The sequence below is a fragment of the Electrona antarctica genome (genome assembly GCF_951216825.1).
Source record: "Electrona antarctica genome assembly, chromosome: 10".
NCBI lineage: Eukaryota > Metazoa > Chordata > Actinopteri > Myctophiformes > Myctophidae > Electrona > Electrona antarctica.
In genome coordinates this window covers 1,023,784-1,044,075 of record NC_136791.1, presented here as the reverse complement: position 1 = coordinate 1,044,075, position 20,292 = coordinate 1,023,784, and the positions used below count along the sequence as shown (strand labels likewise).

Below are 20,292 nucleotides of genomic sequence, written 5' to 3'. Positions count from 1 at the left end.
AGGATAAATACGTCCCAAATAGCAAGAGCAGGACATGGAATAGGAAGCACACTTTCCCCCTGGATAGTAGTACAAAAATGAAAATAAAGGAGAAAAACTCTCTTGCGAAAAAGGCCATGAAAAGTAAAGATCCAGAGATACAAAAAGATTACCGTAGAGTTAGAAACTGTGTGAGAACGAGAACAAGAAATGTAAGAATTCAATATGAAGAAGAGTTAGCAAGACAATCTAAACTGAAACCGAAGGTTATTTGGGACTACATTAATAAAAGGACAAAAATTAAAACATCAGTAGGAGATCTATATGTCAATCAAGACAATAAGAACTCCCCAAAAACAGAGAAGGACTCAGATAAAGCAGAAATACTTTCAGATTATTTTAGTAGTGTATTTGTGAATGAACCTGAAGGGCATGTTATACCTGAATTGCCAAGAGTGGAAGTTCAGCATTCAGAACGCTTTATAATAACAACTGAAGATACAAAAAAACTGCTACAGAGCATGAATATTTACAAATCACCCGGGCCAGATGCAATACACCCTAGGATAGTAAAAGAACTAGCCTGTGTGATTGCTGAACCAGTAACGATGCTTTTTAACAAAACTTTGGAGGAAGCAACTTTACCAAATGGTTGGAAAGAGGCACAAATCAGTGCAATATTTAAAAAAGGAAGTAAGGCACTGGCAGGGAACTACAGACCTGTCAGCCTGACATCTGTTATATGTAAAACAATGGAAAAATTAATTAGGACACGCATTGTAGATCATATGAAGTCCAACAAGCTCTTTATTAACAGCCAGTATGGCTTTATATCTGGAAGATCGACCACACTTCAACTTCTCACGGTTCTTGATAAATGGTCAGCATCTTTAGATAGAGGACAGTCGGTTGACTGCATATATATGGATTTCCAAAAAGCTTTTGATAAAGTTCCCCATAAGAGACTGATATCAAAATTAAGGTCTTACTGTATAGACAACAGAGTTATAGGTTGGGTACAGGATTTTCTCAGTAACAGGAAACAGAAGGTGGTGGTTAATGGAGCCACTTCAGATTGGAAGTCAGTGACCTCTGGAGTCCCACAGGGATCTGTATTAGGACCTGTACTTTTTGTTATTTATATAAATGATCTACCAAGTGAGATACAATCCGATGTCTACCTTTTTGCGGACGACACAAAAATATTTAGAACTATAACCAATGACACAGACACAGCACAACTCCAAGCAGACCTCCAGAGTACAGGTGGTTACTGAAATTAAATCCAGATAAATGTAAACAGTTGCAGTGACAACTTGGCTAATTATACAGTTGGAGATCTAGTGATTCATCAAGTAGAGGAAGAAAAAGATATAGGGGTGGTGGTTGATAATTCACTAGAATTTGAGATGCACATCTCTGAAAAAGTAAAAAAGGCAAACTCCATGTTGGCGATAATAAGAAGAACCCTTTTTAAATTTACGTAAAGAACTATTTATGCCGTTATATAAAGCATTGGTGAGATCACATCTTGAATTTGCAAGCTCAGTCTGGTGCCCTTACAAAATCAAATACATAGAGAAAATAGAGAAGGTTCAGAGAAGGGCTACTAAATTAATACCAGGGTTGAAAGAAGTGTCATATGAAGAAAGGTTAAGACACTTACAGTTACCAACGTTAGTGTACAGGAGGCACAGAGGAGATATGATCGAGGTCTATAAACTTGTTCACCAGATATATGACTTTACAGCCGAGCCTGTTGTCCATTTCTGGGACAGCAGGTATGAGTTGAGAGGGAATTCTCTTAAACTCTTACCACTAAATTGTCATTCAGAAAAGAGAAATAATTTCTTTACACTTAGAGCTGTCAGAGCATGGAATAAACTTCCGGAGGAAGTGGTCCAGGCTCCTTCAGTCAACACTTTTAAGAATAGACTTGACAAATTTTGGTCAACGAAAGATTTGTTGTATAATTATAGGGCTGGCTTGTAAGGTCATAGACTGGTAAATACAGGACTTTTGAAACTGTATTATGTATACATATAAGAAAAAAAAAAAGTGCGTGTCCACATACAACTTTGTTTATTTAAAAAAATAATATATATATATATATGAATGTATGTATGTACTTAAGAATTTTAATATGTATTTATGTCTGTTATGAGTCTGGTGTAGAGGATTTCATCCTGTGCTGGAAAACCTTTCAATAAATTTCAATTTCAATAAATTTCAATAGAGAGAGAGAGAGAGAGACAGAGGTATAACTAGGGTCATCCACTGTGAGAGAGAGAGACATAGAGAGAGAGAGAGAGACATAGAGGTATAACTGGGGTCATCCACTGTGAGAGAGAGAGACATAGAGAGAGAGACATAGAGGTATAACTGGGGTCATCCACTGTGAGAGAGAGAGAGAGAGAGAGACATAGAGAGAGAGAGAGAGAGAGAGAGAGAGAGACATAGAGGTATAACTGGGGTTATCCATAGAGAGAGAGAGACATAGAGGTATAACTGGGGTTATCCACTGTAAGAGAGAGAGAGAGAGAGAGACATAGAGGTATAACTGGGGTTATCCACAGAGAGAGAGAGAGAGAGACATATAGGTATAACTGGGGTTATCCACAGAGAGAGAGAGAGAGAGAGACATAGAGGTATAACTGGGGTTATCCACAGAGAGAGAGAGAGAGAGACATATAGGTATAACTGGGGTTATCCACAGAGAGAGAGAGAGAGAGAGACATAGAGGTATAACTGGGGTTATCCACAGAGAGAGAGAGAGAGAGACATATAGGTATAACTGGGGTTATCCACAGAGAGAGAGAGAGAGATAGAGGTATAACTGGGGTCATCCACTGTAAGAGAGAGAGAGAGAGAGAGACATAGAGGTATAACTGGGGTCATCCACTGTAACAGAGACCTGAGTTTGACTTCCTTTGGATCTCAGAGAGCGAGAGTTCAGTTCACAAACACACCATGTGAAATATTGATGCTGCTCCATCACAGCTTGAAGTGCGTGCGTGCGTGCGTGCGTGCACTTCAAATGCTGCTAGTATGAATCCACTGCTTCTTCATGACATCACCACTGACATTTTACACACACACACACTTATTACTATACTTGTGAGGACTTAAATAATGTTTGGACGGCATTGCAAATGTCTGTAAGCCCCCGAAAATAGCAGATCTACAAACTCACTATTTTTCTGGTATGTGATGTGACATCAGCACACAACTAATTATACAATAAAAGTCTAAAAACTCTAATCCTAACCATAACCCCAAACCGAATCCTTTCCTAACCAACCTATAAACAACCATTTATCTTGTGAGGACCCCAAACAATAGAGCGTTGCATCTACAAAGCTTCTACGAGCATCTATATAGCAGATCTACAAGCTTGTAGATCTGCTATTTTTTGAAAGATGGGTGAAAATGTGGCGCAAATCTTTTAATACTGTATATATTCTTTCAGAGCGAACGTTTTTAAATCAAATCCTGGAACAACATATTTTCAGATGGGGGTCCTTGACATGAAAAGGGTTGAGTACCTCTGACACAAACATGAGGTTTTTCAGAAAACTGTTAGGATTTAGAAGTCTTTATTTTAACGGGCCTCGGGTCTAAATGGGTCCAACTATAAATAAGTTAAATCATTAACCAGCGGCTCAACTACATGAAAGATGCAAGAACAGCGTCTCATGTTTTATGGAGAACTCTGAGACGTGTTTGGGCCGTCCTCAGTCGTCCTCACAGAGACGTGTTTGGGCCGTCCTCAGTCGTCCTCACAGAGACGTGTTTGGGCCGTCCTCAGTCGTCCTCACAGAGACGTGTTTGGGCCGTCCTCAGTCGTCCTCACAGAGACGTGTTTGGGCCGTCCTCAGTCGTCTTCACAGAGACGTGTTTGGGCCGTCCTCAGTCATCCTCACAGAGACGTGTTTGGGCCGTCCTCAGTCGTCTTCACAGAGACGTGTTTGGGCCGTCCTCAGTCCTCACAGAGACGTGTTTGGACCGTCCTCAGTCGTCTTCACAGAGACGTGTTTGGGCCGTCCTCAGTCGTCCTCACAGAGACGTGTTTGGGCCGTCCTCAGTCGTCCTCACAGAGACGTGTTTGGGCCGTCCTCAGTCGTCCTCACAGAGACGTGTTTGGGTCGTCCTCACAGAGACGTGTTTGGGCCGTCCTCAGTCGTCCTCACAGAGACGTGTTTGGGCCGTCCTCAGTCGTCCTCACAGAGACGTGTTTGGGCCGTCCTCAGTCGTCCTCACAGAGACGAGTTTGGGCCGTCCTCAGTCGTCCTCACAGAGACGAGTTTGGGCCGTCCTCACTCAGTCGTCCTCACAGAGACGTGTTTGGGCCGTCCTCAGTCGTCTTCACAGAGACGTGTTTGGGCCGTCCTCAGTCGTCCTCACAGAGACGTGTTTGGGCCGTCCTCAGTCGTCCTCACAGAGACGTGTTTGGGCCGTCCTCAGTTGTCCTCACAGAGACGTGTTTGGACCGTCCTCAGTCGTCCTCACAGAGACGTGTTTGGGCCGTCCTCAGTCGTCCTCACAGAGACGTGTTTGGGCCGTCCTCAGTCGTCCTCACAGAGACGTGTTTGGGCCGTCCTCAGTCGTCTTCACAGAGACGTGTTTGGGCCGTTCTCAGTCGTCCTCACAGAGACGTGTTTGGGCCGTCCTCAGTCGTCTTCACAGAGACGTGTTTGGGCCGTCCTCAGTCGTCTTCACAGAGACGTGTTTGGGCCGTCCTCAGTCGTCCTCACAGAGACGTGTTTGGGCCGTCCTCAGTCGTCCTCACAGAGACGTGTTTGGGCCGTCCTCAGTCGTCCTCACAGAGACGTGTTTGGGCCGTTCTCAGTCGTCCTCACAGAGACGTGTTTGGGCCGTCCTCAGTCGTCTTCACAGAGACGTGTTTGGGCCGTCCTCAGTCGTCCTCACAGAGACGTGTTTGGGCCGTCCTCAGTCGTCCTCACAGAGACGTGTTTGGGCCGTCCTCAGTCGTCCTCACAGAGACGTGTTTGGGCCGTCCTCAGTCGTCCTCACAGAGACGTGTTTGGGCCGTCCTCAGTCGTCCTCACAGAGACGTGTTTGGGCCGTCCTCACAGAGACGTGTTTGGGCCGTCCTCAGTCGTCCTCACAGAGACGTGTTTGGGCCGTCCTCACAGAGACGTGTTTGGGCCGTCCTCAGTCGTCCTCACAGAGACGTGTTTGGGCCGTCCTCAGTCGTCCTCACAGAGACGTGTTTGGGCCGTCCTCAGTCGTCCTCACAGAGACGTGTTTGGGCCGTCCTCAGTCGTCCTCACAGAGACGTGTTTGGGCCGTCCTCAGTCCTCCTCACAGCACATTAAAAAAAGTGCAGATCATTTTAGCAAAAATCAACATTCTCCACTGTGGGTGCCTGACATTTTTTATTCGTTTTTTTTTATTAAAAAAAATAACTATTGGTATAGCACCTTTCATGACATTAAATGCAGCTCAAAGGGCTTTACAGAGCAATGGAGAAAAAAAGTTCCCGTCCTGGTGTCCAGGAGTATAATAATAATGTGTTCCCGTCCTGGTGTCCAGGGGTGTATAATAATAATAATGTGTTCCCGTCCTGGTGTCCAGGGGTGTATAATAATAATAATAATGTGTTCCCGTCCTGGTGTCCAGGGGTGTATAATAATAATAATAATGTGTTCCCGTCCTGGTGTCCAGGGGTGTATAATAATAATAATAATGTGTTCCCGTCCTGGTGTCCAGGGGTGTATAATAATAATGTGTTCCCGTCCTGGTGTCCAGGGGTGTATAATAATAATAATAATAATGTGTTCCCGTCCTGGTGTCCAGGGGTGTATAATAATAATAATAATGTGTTCCCGTCCTGGTGTCCAGGGGTGTATAATAATAATAATAATGTGTTCCCGTCCTGGTGTCCAGGGGTGTATAATAATAATAATGTGTTCCCGTCCTGGTGTCCAGGGGTGTATAATAATAATAATGTGTTCCCGTCCTGGTGTCCAGGGGTGTATAATAATAATAATAATGTGTTCCCGTCCTGGTGTCCAGGGGTGTATAATAATAATAATGTGTTCCCGTCCTGGTGTCCAGGGGTGTATAATAATAATAATGTGTTCCCGTCCTGGTGTCCAGGGGTGTATAATAATAATAATAATAATGTGTTCCCGTCCTGGTGTCCAGGGCTTAGAGTATATATGAATAGAGACGGCACCCGGAGGAAACCCTGAGGCGAAATGGACATAGTGGCCGAATTTGGTATTGCAGTGCTGGGCCAAACTCATGCACGCGCTTTTCCGTTGACTATCATTGCGCACGTTCACGATGACACGCGAACGCTGAACGCGTGCAATGATAGTCAACGGCACAGCGCGTTCATGTGTTTGGCCCAATCAATCCCAGAATGCACTCTGTTCCTACCCGGAAGGAGGAGTGAAATCACCTCATGTGCTTTAGAGCAACTTAATGCAAGTGGATGGAGGAGAACTCGGGTGCCGTCTCTATTCATATATACTCTAAGGTCCAGGAGTGTATAATAATGTGTGTTCCCGTCCAGGGGTGTATAATAAAAATCACACCCGTGTGAACTGTGTGGTGCAAGGTCTTATATAGCCTGATCAGCTGTGGTCTGACTTAATGTCAGTGACCATAGTAACCATGCTCACCTGTGCACGGACACGTACACAGGTACACAAACATAGATACAGACAAAGCTGGTTGTTGGAGTGGTTTGCACCACTCAATAATAACATGTTCCCGTCCCGGTGTCCAGGGGTGAACTACGTCTACCAGTTCTGCGTGGGCGCGGCCAAGGGCGTGCTGAGCCCCTTCGTGCTGCAGGAGATCATCATGGACGCCCTGCAGAGGCTAAACCCCGCCCACATCCACGCCCACCTCCGCACGCCCGCCTTCCACCAGCTGGTGCAGCGATGCCAGCAGGCCTACCTGCAGGTGAGACCCGCCTTAAAACCCGCTCTGGGCGAGAAGGACCCCCTTTTGGTGTTTTAAACATGATGTTATAATTTAGCTATTGAAAAATAGCAGATCTACAAGCGCGCCCACTCGGTGGCGCGCTATGAGCTTGTAGGTCTGCTATTTTTGAAAAATCGTGAAAACGTGGCGCAAATCTTTGAATATATATTTCAGAGCGAACGTTTTTAACTAACATATTTGCTTCTGGGGGGGGGGGGGGGGGGGGTTCCTGGAACAACATATTTTGAGATGGGGGTCCGTGGCCCAATATAGAGAATTCTGGGGGTCCTTGACATGAAAATTGAGCACCACTGACATAGAAACATGGGTTTTTCAGAAAAATGTTAGGATTTAGAAGCCTTTTTTTTAAATCGACCTCAGTCCAAAATGGGTTAAGACATTTAGACCTTATAGCTTTATCCACTTTAACCCATTTTGGGCGGGAACCCCTTTTGGTGTTAGCATTATGTTATGCTAAAGCATAACATAATAGTCCGCTTTTACTCTGTAAAAGCGGACAAAGCTCCGGACAAAAAAAAAGGGAGAAATATTTTTTGCTTGCCTACCTCGCTATGATTACGATAAAGTCGCTGAATAATCTTTGACCAGATGGACATACTAAGCTCTTCATTTCTGACTTTAACATGCCTCTTGTTCAAAATATGAATGCGAAGGGATTATTCAGCATATTTTGAACGAGAGGCGTGTTGAAGTCAGAAGTGAAGAGCTTAGTATATCCATCTGGTCAAAACCACGGAGAGCTCCTTAGATTAGGAGATACGAGGCATTCTTTCTGAGCCGTGAACAGGGAAGTGAACAGCAAGGAGTATGGTGCAGAAGGAGAGGCCAACCCCCAGATCTCTCGTTTGATATCAATGGAAATGCGCTAGGACGTCCTAGCAACCCGTCGGTTGGATTAGTTATGATGTATCCACACGTCCCACTGTCTAAATGGGTTAACCATTATTTTAAAATGTAGCTGCAAGCTTGTAGTGCGGGGCGTATGTTTGGTAAAACGTTGATGGGAAGAGGATGGGGGTCCTATTATAGATCCCTGGGGTGTACCCCCCTGTCAACGAAGGGATTTAGCACTTAACTCAGTGACATGAACATGATGTCACTTAACTCAGTGACATGAACATGATGTCACTTAACTCAGTGACATGAACATGATGTCACTTAACTCAGTGACATGAACATGATGTCACTTAACTCAGTGACATGAACATGATGTCACTTAACTCAGTGACATGAACATGATGTCACTTAACTCAGTGACATGAACATGATGTCATAACATTCATTTTAGCACCGGGGGGGAAATAAAGCCCACGCATGTTAATTGGTCCGCTACTAGGAAGGTGCTAGTACTCTTAATTAATAATACAGTTATTTGTCCTCGAGGCACTAGTGAAGCTCGTCTCACCGACACCACATGCAGTGTGTGTGCAGTCAGTCCTCTAAGAGATGATACCCACACGAGTAGAAAGCAGTCTCTAAGAGATGATACCCACATGAGTAGAAAACAGTCTCTAAGAGATGATACCCCCACGAGTAGAAAGCAGTCTCTAAGAGATGATACCCACACGAGTAGAAAGCAGTCTCTAAGAGATGATACCCACACGAGTAGAAAGCAGTCTCTAAGAGATGATACCCACACGAGTAGAAAGCAGTCTCTAAGAGATGATACCCACACGAGTAGAAAGCAGTCTCTAAGAGATGATACCCACACGAGTAGAAAGCAGTCTCTAAGAGATGATACCCACACGAGTAGAAAGCAGTCTCTAAGAGATGATACCCACACGAGTAGAAAGCAGTCTCTAAGAGATGATACCCACACGAGTAGAAAGCAGTCTCTAAGAGATGATACCCACATGAGTAGAAAGCAGTCTCTAAGAGATGATACCCACACGAGTAGAAAGCAGTCTCTAAGAGATGATACCCACACGAGTAGAAAGCAGTCTCTAAGAGATGATACCCACATGAGTTTACCTTTGAATGAAGAAGAAAGTGGATGGTCCGCACACAATATAATTCTGCTCCCCGTCTTTAATTCAACCTATATAAACTAAAGCAACAACGTTTCGCCCGTCTGGGCTTTCTGTCAACGTTTGTTTTATATATAGGTTGAGATAAAGAGGACGGGGAGCAGAATTATATCGTGTCGGACAATCCAGCGATAAAGGCGCTATAGTGCTGCAAAATACCTATGCAAAAAAATAAACCTACGGTAGGTGTGGTCATGGACTCGGATCTGAAGTTTAACAGCCACATTAACACAGTTCCAAAGTCAGCCTACGAGAATAATATCAATGATTAAAGGACTTACCGTAGTAACCGTACTGTACTGTATGTCTCAGAACACATGTGGCCATGCTTTCATCTTCAAATGGGACTCTTTTTCATACAGAGACTGTCAGACTTAGGCAAGACTAACAGAAGAGGAGAAAAACGGATGTTTTAATTTTTTATCCAAAATGAGTTAATAGCACAGGCAGACTCTTCACAAATACTACTAGAGCATGTCTGAAGTAAATGTCAGAGCTGAAATGTTAAGAGACCACAGAGGTGAACCTTTCAAGCCTCAACTCCCTGTTTCTAAGACATTACTCTATAAGCCATATCTCCAAAACTGGTGGTTCAAACTGAACAACAAATATGTCAATTTGAAGCTATGATTCAATGACTTGGCCTCGGTCAGAAAGGGTCACAAATGGAAAGAAAACCGCAAGGACTTTGTTCTGACTGTGGACTGTACTCTGTTGCTCTCCCTTTAGGACTGTGGACTGTACTCTGTTGCTCTCCCTTTAGGACTGTGGACTGTACTCTGTTGCTCTCCCTTTAGGACTGTGTGGACTGTACTCTGTTGCTCTCCCTTTAGGACTGTGGACTGTACTCTGTTGCTCTCCCTTTAGGACTGTGGACTGTACTCTGTTGCTCTCCCTTTAGGACTGTGTGGACTGTACTCTGTTGCTCTCCCTTTAGGACTGTGGACTGTACTCTGTTGCTCTCCCTTTAGGACTGTGTGGACTGTACTCTGTTGCTCTCCCTTTAGGACTGTGGACTGTACTCTGTTGCTCTCCCTTTAGGACTGTGGACTGTACTCTGTTGCTCTCCCTTTAGGACTGTGGACTGTACTCTGTTGCTCTCCCTTTAGGACTGTGGACTGTACTCTGTTGCAGTTTATAGATTTCTGTCTAATAAACTATTCAATCAATCAAAAACAATCCGGTCGACTTGACTTCAGCAGCCTTGAATAATGTACCAGACTTGTTGAGTTGATTCTGAACTCTGTAGCTGCTGGAGTCCTCAGCGCATCACTCCACACTACTGCTGGCTCCCCTAAAACCAACTACGGTTGGTTTTGTAAAGCTTTGAAGGGTTTTATGTCCAGAATACATGTGTGATGTTGAGCTGCACTGCAGCACATCATGATGGATGAAGCATCCAGACCTCTCAGGTCATCTGGGAAGAAGCTCTGCTTTCTCAACCCACAATGACAACTAGACATGGAGAAGAAGCTCTGCTTTCTGAACCCACAATGACAACTAGACATAGAGAAGAAGCTCTGCTTTCTGAACCCACTGACAACTAGACATGGAGAAGCTCTGCTTTCTGAACCCACAATGACAACTAGACATGGAGAAGAAGCTCTGCTTTCTGAACCCACAATGACAACTAGACATGGAGAAGAAGCTCTGCTTTCTGAACCCACAATGACAACTAGACATGGAGAAGCTCTGCTTTCTGAACCCACAATGACAACTAGACATGGAGAAGAAGCTCTGCTTTCTGAACCCACAATGACAACTAGACATGGAGAAGAAGCTCTGCTTTCTGAACCCACTGACAACTAAACATGGAGAAGAAGCTCTGCTTTCTGAACCCACTGACAACTAAACATGGAGAATAAGCTCTGCTTTCTGAAGCCACAATGACAACTAGACATGGAGGAGAAGCTCTGCTTTCTGAACCCACAATGACAACTAGACATGGAGAAGCTCTGCTTTCTGAACCCACAATGACAACTAGACATGGAGAAGAAGCTCTGCTTTCTGAACCCACAATGACAACTAGACATGGAGAAGAAGCTCTGCTTTCTGAACCCACTGACAACTAAACATGGAGAAGAAGCTCTGCTTTCTGAACCCACTGACAACTAAACATGGAGAATAAGCTCTGCTTTCTGAAGCCACAATGACAACTAGACATGGAGGAGAAGCTCTGCTTTCTGAACCCACTGACAACTAAACATGGAGAAGAAGCTCTGCTTTCTGAACCCACAATGACAACTAAACATGGAGAGGCAGAGAGCAGGTTCTATGATCCACGCATCTGGAACAATCTCAGCTACATGGAACTAGAGATGTCTAGATGCCAGTCTAACCAGCGATCCCACACAGGGGTAAGGGGTCGACACTATGCCAGTCTAACCAGCGATCCCACACAGGGGTAAGGGGTCGACACTATGCCAGTCTAACCAGCGATCAAACACAGGGGTAAGGGGTTGACACTATGCCAGTCTAACCAGCGATCCCACACAGGGGTAAGGGGTCGACACTATTCCAGTGTGTTGGGGCATGTGGAGTTTGCTTTGGAGTTGCCCAAACTGCGGTGTATGAATGTGTGTGTGAATGGGTGAATGTAATCTATGTAAAGCGCCTTGGATAAAGGCGCTATATAAATGCACCATTTACCATTTAAACACAACACCAGATATATAGCTAGATAGCTATAAACACAACACGAGATCACAACACTTGTATCGCTATTCTGTATTGGCTAACACAGAAATTGTTGTCAGGATACCCATAATAAGAAGGTATACTTTATTTTTATTTGTTTCCTACTTCCGCTGTGTCAGAGGAGGGCTGTGTTAGGTACATTTACGTTGCCTCTGTGTCAGAGGAGGGCTGTGTTAGGTACATTTACGTTGCCTCTGTGTCAGAGGAGGGCTGTGTTAGGTACATTTACGTTGCCTCTGTGTCAGAGGAGGGCTGTGTTAGGTACATTTACGTTGCCTCTGTGTCAGAGGAGGGCTGTGTTGGGTACATTTACGTTGCCTCTGTGTCAGAGGAGGGCTGTGTTAGGTACATTTACGTTGCCTTACGCTGTGTCAGAGGAGGGCTGTGTTAGGTACATTTACGCTGTGTCAGAGGAGGGCTGTGTTAGGTACATTTACGTTGCCTCTGTGTCAGAGGAGGGCTGTGTTAGGTACAGTTACGTTGCCTCTGTGTCAGAGGAGGGCTGTGTTAGGTACATTTACGTTGCCTTACGCTGTGTCAGAGGAGGGCTGTGTTAGGTACATTTACGTTGCCTTACGCTGTGTCAGAGGAGGGCTGTGTTAGGTACATTTACGCTGTGTCAGAGGAGGGCTGTGTTAGGTACATTTACGTTACCTCTGTGTCAGAGGAGGGCTGTGTTAGGTACATTTACGTTGCCTCTGTGTCAGAGGAGGGCTGTGTCAGAGGAGGGCTGTGTTAGGTACATTTACGTTGCCTCGCACGTGTGGAATTAGACCATCACAACTAAGAGGTGTACAGTATGTACAGTATGTACTATTACCGTAAAAGGGAATAAAGGAATTTGTCACATTTGCAACTTAACCCCTTTATAACCGGGAAAACATTCGTGTCGTGTTAGATTTTAGTGCTGGCTGTTCAAAAAACTTGAAAGTGTGTTAAAATAAATGTGAAAGTGTGAGAACTATTGACTATTTGTAGACTTGTATAAAATCAGCCTCAGGTCTTAATGGGGTAGGAAAACTGTCCTGTCTACTGTGGGGTCTTTTTGTCTGTATTTGCACATTTGCAGCCAAATGCATATCATTTTGGGGGTCCTCCCAATGTATGAATAAATGGAGCATAGAGCACCGAAGTCTGACGTCAACATCGGTAGAGGGCGCAAATCCACAGGTTCATGTACTTTTTATTTGCATTGTAATCCCCATAGGGGGGATTTTAGATCGCCTCATATAAGAACTGTGTTTGAAAAATAAACATGTCATCCCGGCCGTTCACTCATATGGATATGAAGAATCAACTGAGAGAAAACACTATTGTTACTGCTACTGAATTAGTTAAATTTTCGCTAGAAACAGACGGTATCATTATATGAGTGACTGACTGTCGCAAACGATACAGAGACACCTCTCTGACAATATAATGATACAGAGACACCTCCCTGACAATATAACGATACAGAGACACCTCCCTGACAATATAACGATACAGAGACACCTCCCTGACAATATAACGATACAGAGACACCTCCCTGACAATATAACGATACAGAGACACCTCCCTGACAATATAACGATACAGAGACACCTCCCTGACAATATAACGATACAGAGACACCTCCCTGACAATATAACGATACAGAGACACCTCCCTGACAATATAACGATACAGAGACACCTCCCTGACAATAACGCAGAGACAGCTTGTTTATCTTTGGACCACAACGCTTATATGAAACGATGTTAAGGTGACCCCATGTTATTCTCCATAGAGAAATTACTTCCGTGAACCAGGGAAATCGATGGGACGAGTGAGTGACGTTAGGACTTCGGCGCTCTATTGTAAAGCGCTTTGAGCACTTGGAAAAGCACTCTAAAAACGCAACTCATTATCTCACCGGTCCCTCTCTCCTCCTCCCCCTCTCTCCTCCTCCCCCTCTCTCGTCCTCCTCCTCCCCCTCTCTCGTCCTCCTCCTCCCCCTCTCTCCTCCTCCTCCTCCTCCCCCTCCCCCTCCCCCTCCTCCTCTCCCCCACAGTACATCCACCACCGGCTGATCCACCTGACGCCGGCCGACTACGACGACTTTGTGAACATCATCCGCAGCGCGCGGGGCGCCTTCTGCCTGACGCCCGTGGGCATGATGCAGTTCAACGACGTCCTGCAGAACCTCAAGAGGGGCAAACAGACCAAGGAGCTGTGGCAGCGCATCTCCCTGGAGATGGCCACCTTCTCCCCGTGACTGAGCCTTGGGCACTGGGGGGGACCCTGGGCACCCTCAGTCACCTTCTCCCCGTGACTGAGCCTTGGGCACTGGGGGGGACCCTGGGCACCCTCAGCCACCTTCTCCCCGTGACTGAGCCTTGGGCACTGGGGGGGACCCTGGGCACCCTCAGCCACCTTCTCCCCGTGACTGAGCCTTGGGCACTGGGGGGGACCCTGGGCACCCTCAGCCACCTTCTCCCCGTGACTGAGCCTTGGGCACTGGGGGGGACCCTGGGCACCCTCAGCCACCTTCTCCCCGTGACTGAGCCTTGGGCACTGGGGGGGACCCTGGGCACCCTCAGCCACCTTCTCCCCCCCCCTGACTGAGCCTTGGGCACTGGGGGGGACCCTGGGCACCCTCAGCCACCTTCTCCTCCCCCTGACTGAGCCTTGGGCACTGGGGGGGACCCTGGGCACCCTCAGCCACCTTCTCCCCGTGACTGAGCCTTGGGCACTGGGGGGGACCCTGGGCACCCTCAGTCACCTTCTCCCCGTGACTGAGCCTTGGGCACTGGGGGGGACCCTGGGCACCCTCAGCCACCTTCTCCCCCCCCTGACTGAGCCCTGGGCACCCTCAGCCACCTTCTCCCCCCCCTGACTGAGCCTTGGGCACTGGGGGGGACCCTGGGCACCCTCAGTCACATTCTCCCCCCCCTGACTGAGCCTTGGGCACTGGGGGGGACCCTGGGCACCCTCAGTCACCTTCTCCCCGTGACTGAGCCTTGGGCACTGGGGGGGACCCTGGGCACCCTCAGCCACCTTCTCCCCCCCCTGACTGAGCCCTGGGCACCCTCAGCCACCTTCTCCCCCCCCTGACTGAGCCTTGGGCACTGGGGGGGACCCTGGGCACCCTCAGTCACCTTCTCCCCCCCCTGACTGAGCCTTGGGCACTGGGGGGGACCCTGGGCACCCTCAGTCACCTTCTCCCCGTGACTGAGCCTTGGGCACTGGGGGGGACCCTGGGCACCCTCAGTCACCTTCTCCCCCCCCCTGACTGAGCCTTGGGCACTGGGGGGGACCCTGGGCACCCTCAGTCACCTTCTCCCCCCCCTGACTGAGCCTTGGGCACTGGGGGGGACCCTGGACACCCTCAGCCACCAGCCCCCCCCCCCCCCCCCCCAGGCTCAGGGTGCTGGGAGGGAGTGACTGAGCCTTGGGTGTTGGGGACCGCCGCTGAGGGTGCAGGGGTAGAGCTGGGGGAGTCTCTCCATGACTGAGCCTTGGGCGTTGGAGACCGGGCTGAGGCCTTCTCCCCGCCTCGGGCACTGGGCAGCAGGCTGAGGCCTTCTCCCCGCCTCGGGCACTGGGCAGCAGGCTGAGGCCTTCTCCCCGCCTCGGGCACTGGGCAGCAGGCTGAGGCCTTCTCCCCGCCTCGGGCACTAGGCAGCAGGCTGAGGCCTTCTCCCCGCCTCGGGCACTGGGCAGCAGGCTGAGGGTGCTGGGAGCGAGGGAGGGAGGGAGCGGTGGACAGCGGAGCAGTAGTAATGGATCCAGTGGCCGTCCGTCCGTCCGTTTGGTCCGTTTGGTCAGTCGGTGCTCCGGATATCGCGGCCGTGCTAAACGCCCCAGACTGATTCTCTCTCTCTCTCTCTCTCTCTCTCTCTCTCCCATTCTAAGTTAAGCTCTGTGTGTCGGCCATTATCACCGGCCACACTCCCAGACCCCAGCGCCATGGACCCTTTCTCCTGCGCGCGCACGCGCGCGCACACACACACACACACACACACACACACACACATACATACATACATACATACATGCACACACACACACACACACATACATGCACACACACACACACACACACACACACACGTAGCACACAGGCAGCACAATCAACCTACCATGTACCCCAAACTCCTGAAAGACGTTGTTTTTAATTGTCATCGGTGTGTGCGCGCGTGTCTGTGTGTTCACACGGAGAAGACAGAAACAGAAACCAACTCTTCTTCTAGACTCTGTTGTTTTTTTGACTGAACCTCATCATCCTACATTTATCATAGTTCATTATGTTTATGTGTAAATTTGTTATTATATTATTATTATTATCGGTAACCACTCTTGGCGTCCCAGGTTTTTTTAGGGGGCGCTGTTCTGTTGTCATGTGCGGAAACGTTTGCGAGAACTTCCCCGTTGCGACCTGTTTGTGAACTTAATGTAGGTCGGCGATTTTTCGGGAAGGGAGTTTTTTTGAAAAGTGGTTAAATCTTTCTTTTCGTTCTGTTAAGTTTTCATTTTGACGTCGTGACAAGTTGCTTTTTCTTTTTTTATGAAACCACTGAGTGAGTCAGTTTCATTACTGCGACATTCCGCTAGGGGGCGCTGGTGGGACGCCCCCCCTCCTCCCGCTGGGGGGACGCCCCCCCCTCCTCCGCTAGGGGGGCGCTGGGGGGACGCCCCCCCCTCCTCCGCTAGGGGGGCGCTGGGGGGACGCCCCCCCTTGTCCGCTAGGGGGCGCTGGGGGGACGCCCCCCCTCCTCCGCTAGGGGGGCGCTGGGGGGACGCCCCCCCTCCTCCGCTAGGGGGCGCTGGGGGGACGCCCCCCCTCCTCCGCTGGGGGGACGCCCCCCCTCCTCCGCTAGGGGGCGCTGGGAGGACGCCCCCCCTCCTCCCGCTAGGGGGCGCTGGGGGGACGCCCCCCCTCCTCCCGCTAGGGGGGCGCTGGGGGGACGCCCCCCCTCCTCCCGCTAGGGGGGCGCTGGGGGGACGCCCCCCCTCCTCCGCTAGGGGGGGCGCTGGGGGGACGCCCCCCCTCCTCCGCTAGGGGGGCGCTGGGGGGACGCCCCCCCTCCTCCGCTGGGGGGCGCTGGGGGGACGCCCCCCCTCCTCCGCTAGGGGGGCGCTGGGGGGACGCCCCCCCTCCTCCGCTAGGGGGGCGCTGGGGGGACGCCCCCCCTCCTCCGCTAGGGGGGCGCTGGGGGGACGCCCCCCCTCCTCCCGCTAGGGGGGCGCTGGGGGGACGCCCCCCCTCCTCCGCTAGGGGGCGCTGGGGGGACGCCCCCCCCCCCTCCTCCGCTAGGGGGGCGCTGGGGGGACGCCCCCCCTCCTCCGCTAGGGGGGGCGCTGGGGGGACGCCCCCACTCCTCCGCTGGGGGGACGCCCCCCCTCCTCCGCTAGGGGGGGCGCTGGGGGGACGCCCCCACTCCTCCGCTGGGGGGACGCCCCCCCTCCTCCGCTAGGGGGGCGCTGGGGGGACGCCCCCCCTCCTCCGCTAGGGGGGGCGCTGGGGGGACGCCCCCCCTCCTCCGCTAGGGGGGGCGCTTGGGGGACGCCCCCCCTCCTCCGCTAGGGGGCGCTGGGGTGACGCTGGGGGGACGCCCCCCCTCCTCCGCTGGGGGGACGCCCCCCCTCCTCCGCTAGGGGGCGCTGGGGGGACGCCCCCCCTCCTCCGCTAGGGGGGCGCTGGGGGGACGCCCCCCCTCCTCCGCTGGGGGGACGCTGGGGGGACGCCCCCCCTCCGCTGGGGGGACGCCCCCCCTCCTCCGCTGGGGGGGCGCTGGGGGGACGCCCCCCCTCCACCGCTGGGGGGACGCCCCCCCTCCACCGCTGGGGGGACGCCCCCCCTCCTCCGCTGGGGGGACGCCCCCCCTCCTCCGCTAGGGGGCGCTGGGGGACGCCCCCCCCCCTCCTCCCGTCACTACAGATCTACATTTTAGACCCGTGTTTAAAGAAAAAATGAAAGGAAAAAAAAAATGTTTGTTGAAATTCTATATATATATAAATATATATTAAAAAAGATGCAACAGAAGTTTAATAAGGATGATGAGTTAAGTACGGGTGAGGAGTTTTCAGTGTTTTGTTTTATCTTTTATTTCTGTCTTTTTTATATATATATTTGTATAGAATATGACATCATGTATGCCGAGAGGAATCTGATGAAAAGACTGAGAGAATATTAAAACGTGTTGAGTGTCGTGTGGTTGGTTGGTCCCCCTTTTTATTTTATTTGTCTTCGTTTTCCCTCGTTTCAGCCCGCTTTGAGGTGCCGGAACCGGACTAGACCAGACCAGACTAGACCAGACTAGACAGGACTCAACCAGACTAGACCAGACTAGACAGGACTCAACCAGACTAGACAGGACTCAACCAGACTAGACCAGACTAGACAGGAATCAACCAGACTAGACAGGACTCAACCAGACTAGACAGGACTCAACCAGACTAGACCGGACTCAACCAGACTAGACAGGACTCAACCAGACTAGACCGGACTCAACCAGACTAGACCGGACTCAACCAGACTAGACAGGACTCAACCGGACTAGACAGGACTCAACCGAACTAAACCGGACTCAACCAGACTAGACAGGACTCAACCGACTAGACAGGACTCAACCGGACTAAACCGGACTAGACCAGACTCAACCAGACTAGACCGGACTCAACCAGACCGGCGGTGAACACAGCGAGTCAGTCTGGATCTAAAACCTCAGCGGCTGGCGTTGACTCTGTGAGAGAGTCCTGTCCCTTCATTCATATCAACTTCCACCCAACAAAAAAATAAATAAACGCTTTTACGTGGATACTTATTTTGTTTGTTTCTTTTGGTCCTCAGGCTGACGTCTAGGGGGGAATTTTTGGTCCTCAGGCTAGATGCAGATAACTGAATAATGTCATGTCAGACATGTAGTCGTTGTCCGTTAAGTAAAGCCCATGGCGACACCGCTCCAGTGTCCTCACCCCAAAACCAGCCCACGGGTACAGGTTCACCCCAAAACCAGGCCACGGGTACAGGCTCACCCCTAAACCAGCCCACGGGTACAGGCTCACCCCAAAACCAGGCCACGGGTACAGGCTCACCCCAAAACCAGGCCACGGGTACAGGCTCACCCCTAAACCAGCCCACGGGTACAGGCTCACCCCAAAACCAGGCCACGGGTACAGGCTCACCCCAAAACCAGGCCACGGGTACAGGCTCACCCCTAAACCAGCCCACGGGTACAGGCTCACCCCAAAACCAGGCCACGGGTACAGGCTCACCCCAAAACCAGGCCACGGGTACAGGCTCACCCCTAAACCAGCCCACGGGTACAGGCTCACCCCAAAACCAGCCCATGGGTACAGGCTCACCCCAAAAACAGCCCACGGGTACAGGCTCACCCCAAACCCAGCCCCCGGGTACAGGCTCACCCCAAAACCAGGCCACGGGTACAGGCTCACCCCAAAACCAGCCCACGGGTACAGGCTCACCCAAAAACAGCCCACGGGTACAGGCTCACCCAAAAACCAGCCCACGGGTACAGCTGAGACGGGTTTGTGAGTTGGTTGAAGACACGACTAACAGGGTTCCACCTTTTTTGGCTGAAAGAAAAAGTGTTTCGTTGGTTCCTAAGGATTCCACCAGGTGGTGCTCTTCGCCGTGTTCTGAAGTCCCGTGTTCTTCGTTTTCTTTTTTAATTTCTTCGCTCTCTCTCTCTCTCTCTCTATCTCTCTCTCTCTCTCTCTCTGGACTTCAACGGGCGAAGAGTGATTTAGTAGAAGACAAAGAAAATGTAACTGTGATATTTTTGTATTCCTCAAAAAAAGTGTAGCTTGGTTGAGAAATCAAAACAAAACACACACACAAAAAAATGATGTTATATAAATATATATATATATATATAAACTGTGCTGATTGCAAGAGGTTGTAATTTAGAGTAAAAAAAAGAATAAAAAAATAAAAAAGAACAGATACAACAAGCAATACTGAAAAAATTGTAGAGTTTACTTAATAAAGATAATTCCAACACTCAACGTCACTGTCGTTATTATGTGGGTGTCGTGTTTCGTAGGCCTCGCACACACATACCAAACAGGGATATAATAATGTTTTTTATTTTATTATCGTGAGAACAATGGCTCGCATTGCAACTTTTCAGGACTAGAAAGCCTTCACTTTCTATTAGCTTGGATTCCCCATCGATGATGTCACTGGAGGACGGTTTCTGAACTGCCCACAGCCCTCCTATGAGAGACAGACTGGTTTCTGAACTGCCCACAGCCCTCCTATGAGACACAGACTGGTTTCTGAACTGCCCACAGCCCTCCTATGAGACACAGACTGAGTAGATACAAAAATGGTGCTATTTTATCATGAACATTAATAGTGAGGACCAATTTTATGAAGATGTTAAAAGTGGTGAAGTGGTATTTTAAGGCTGTAGAATTTTGACAAATGTCCACCACTCTGATCACCAGCCAGCATAGAGAAGACCCTGCCCTGGTCCCCTGGCCGCAGGTTGAGCATCGCTGAATTATCCCCCCTCCCTCCCCCCTCCTCACTCCTTTCATTCCTTCATTACCTAAAAAAACACACCTGTACGGCTGGAACACATGGCCACAGGGGGGCGCCCTGGCGTCAAGTATACAG

At 49.6% G+C, this 20,292-nt stretch overlaps 1 protein-coding gene across 1 annotated transcript in view; it reads left to right on the top strand.

Annotated features, from left to right (window-relative positions):
* zswim8 (zinc finger, SWIM-type containing 8) overlaps positions 1–14,051 on the top strand; it is a 176,451-nt gene extending 162,400 nt beyond the window's left edge. The window contains exons 34-35 of the mRNA XM_079512880.1: positions 6,740–6,918; positions 13,717–14,051. Coding sequence (XP_079369006.1) covers positions 6,740–6,918; positions 13,717–13,920 — 383 coding nt within the window. The 3' untranslated portion in view covers positions 13,921–14,051. The remainder of the gene's footprint in view (positions 1–6,739; positions 6,919–13,716) is intronic.
* The last annotated feature ends 6,241 nt before the right edge of the window (positions 14,052–20,292 follow it).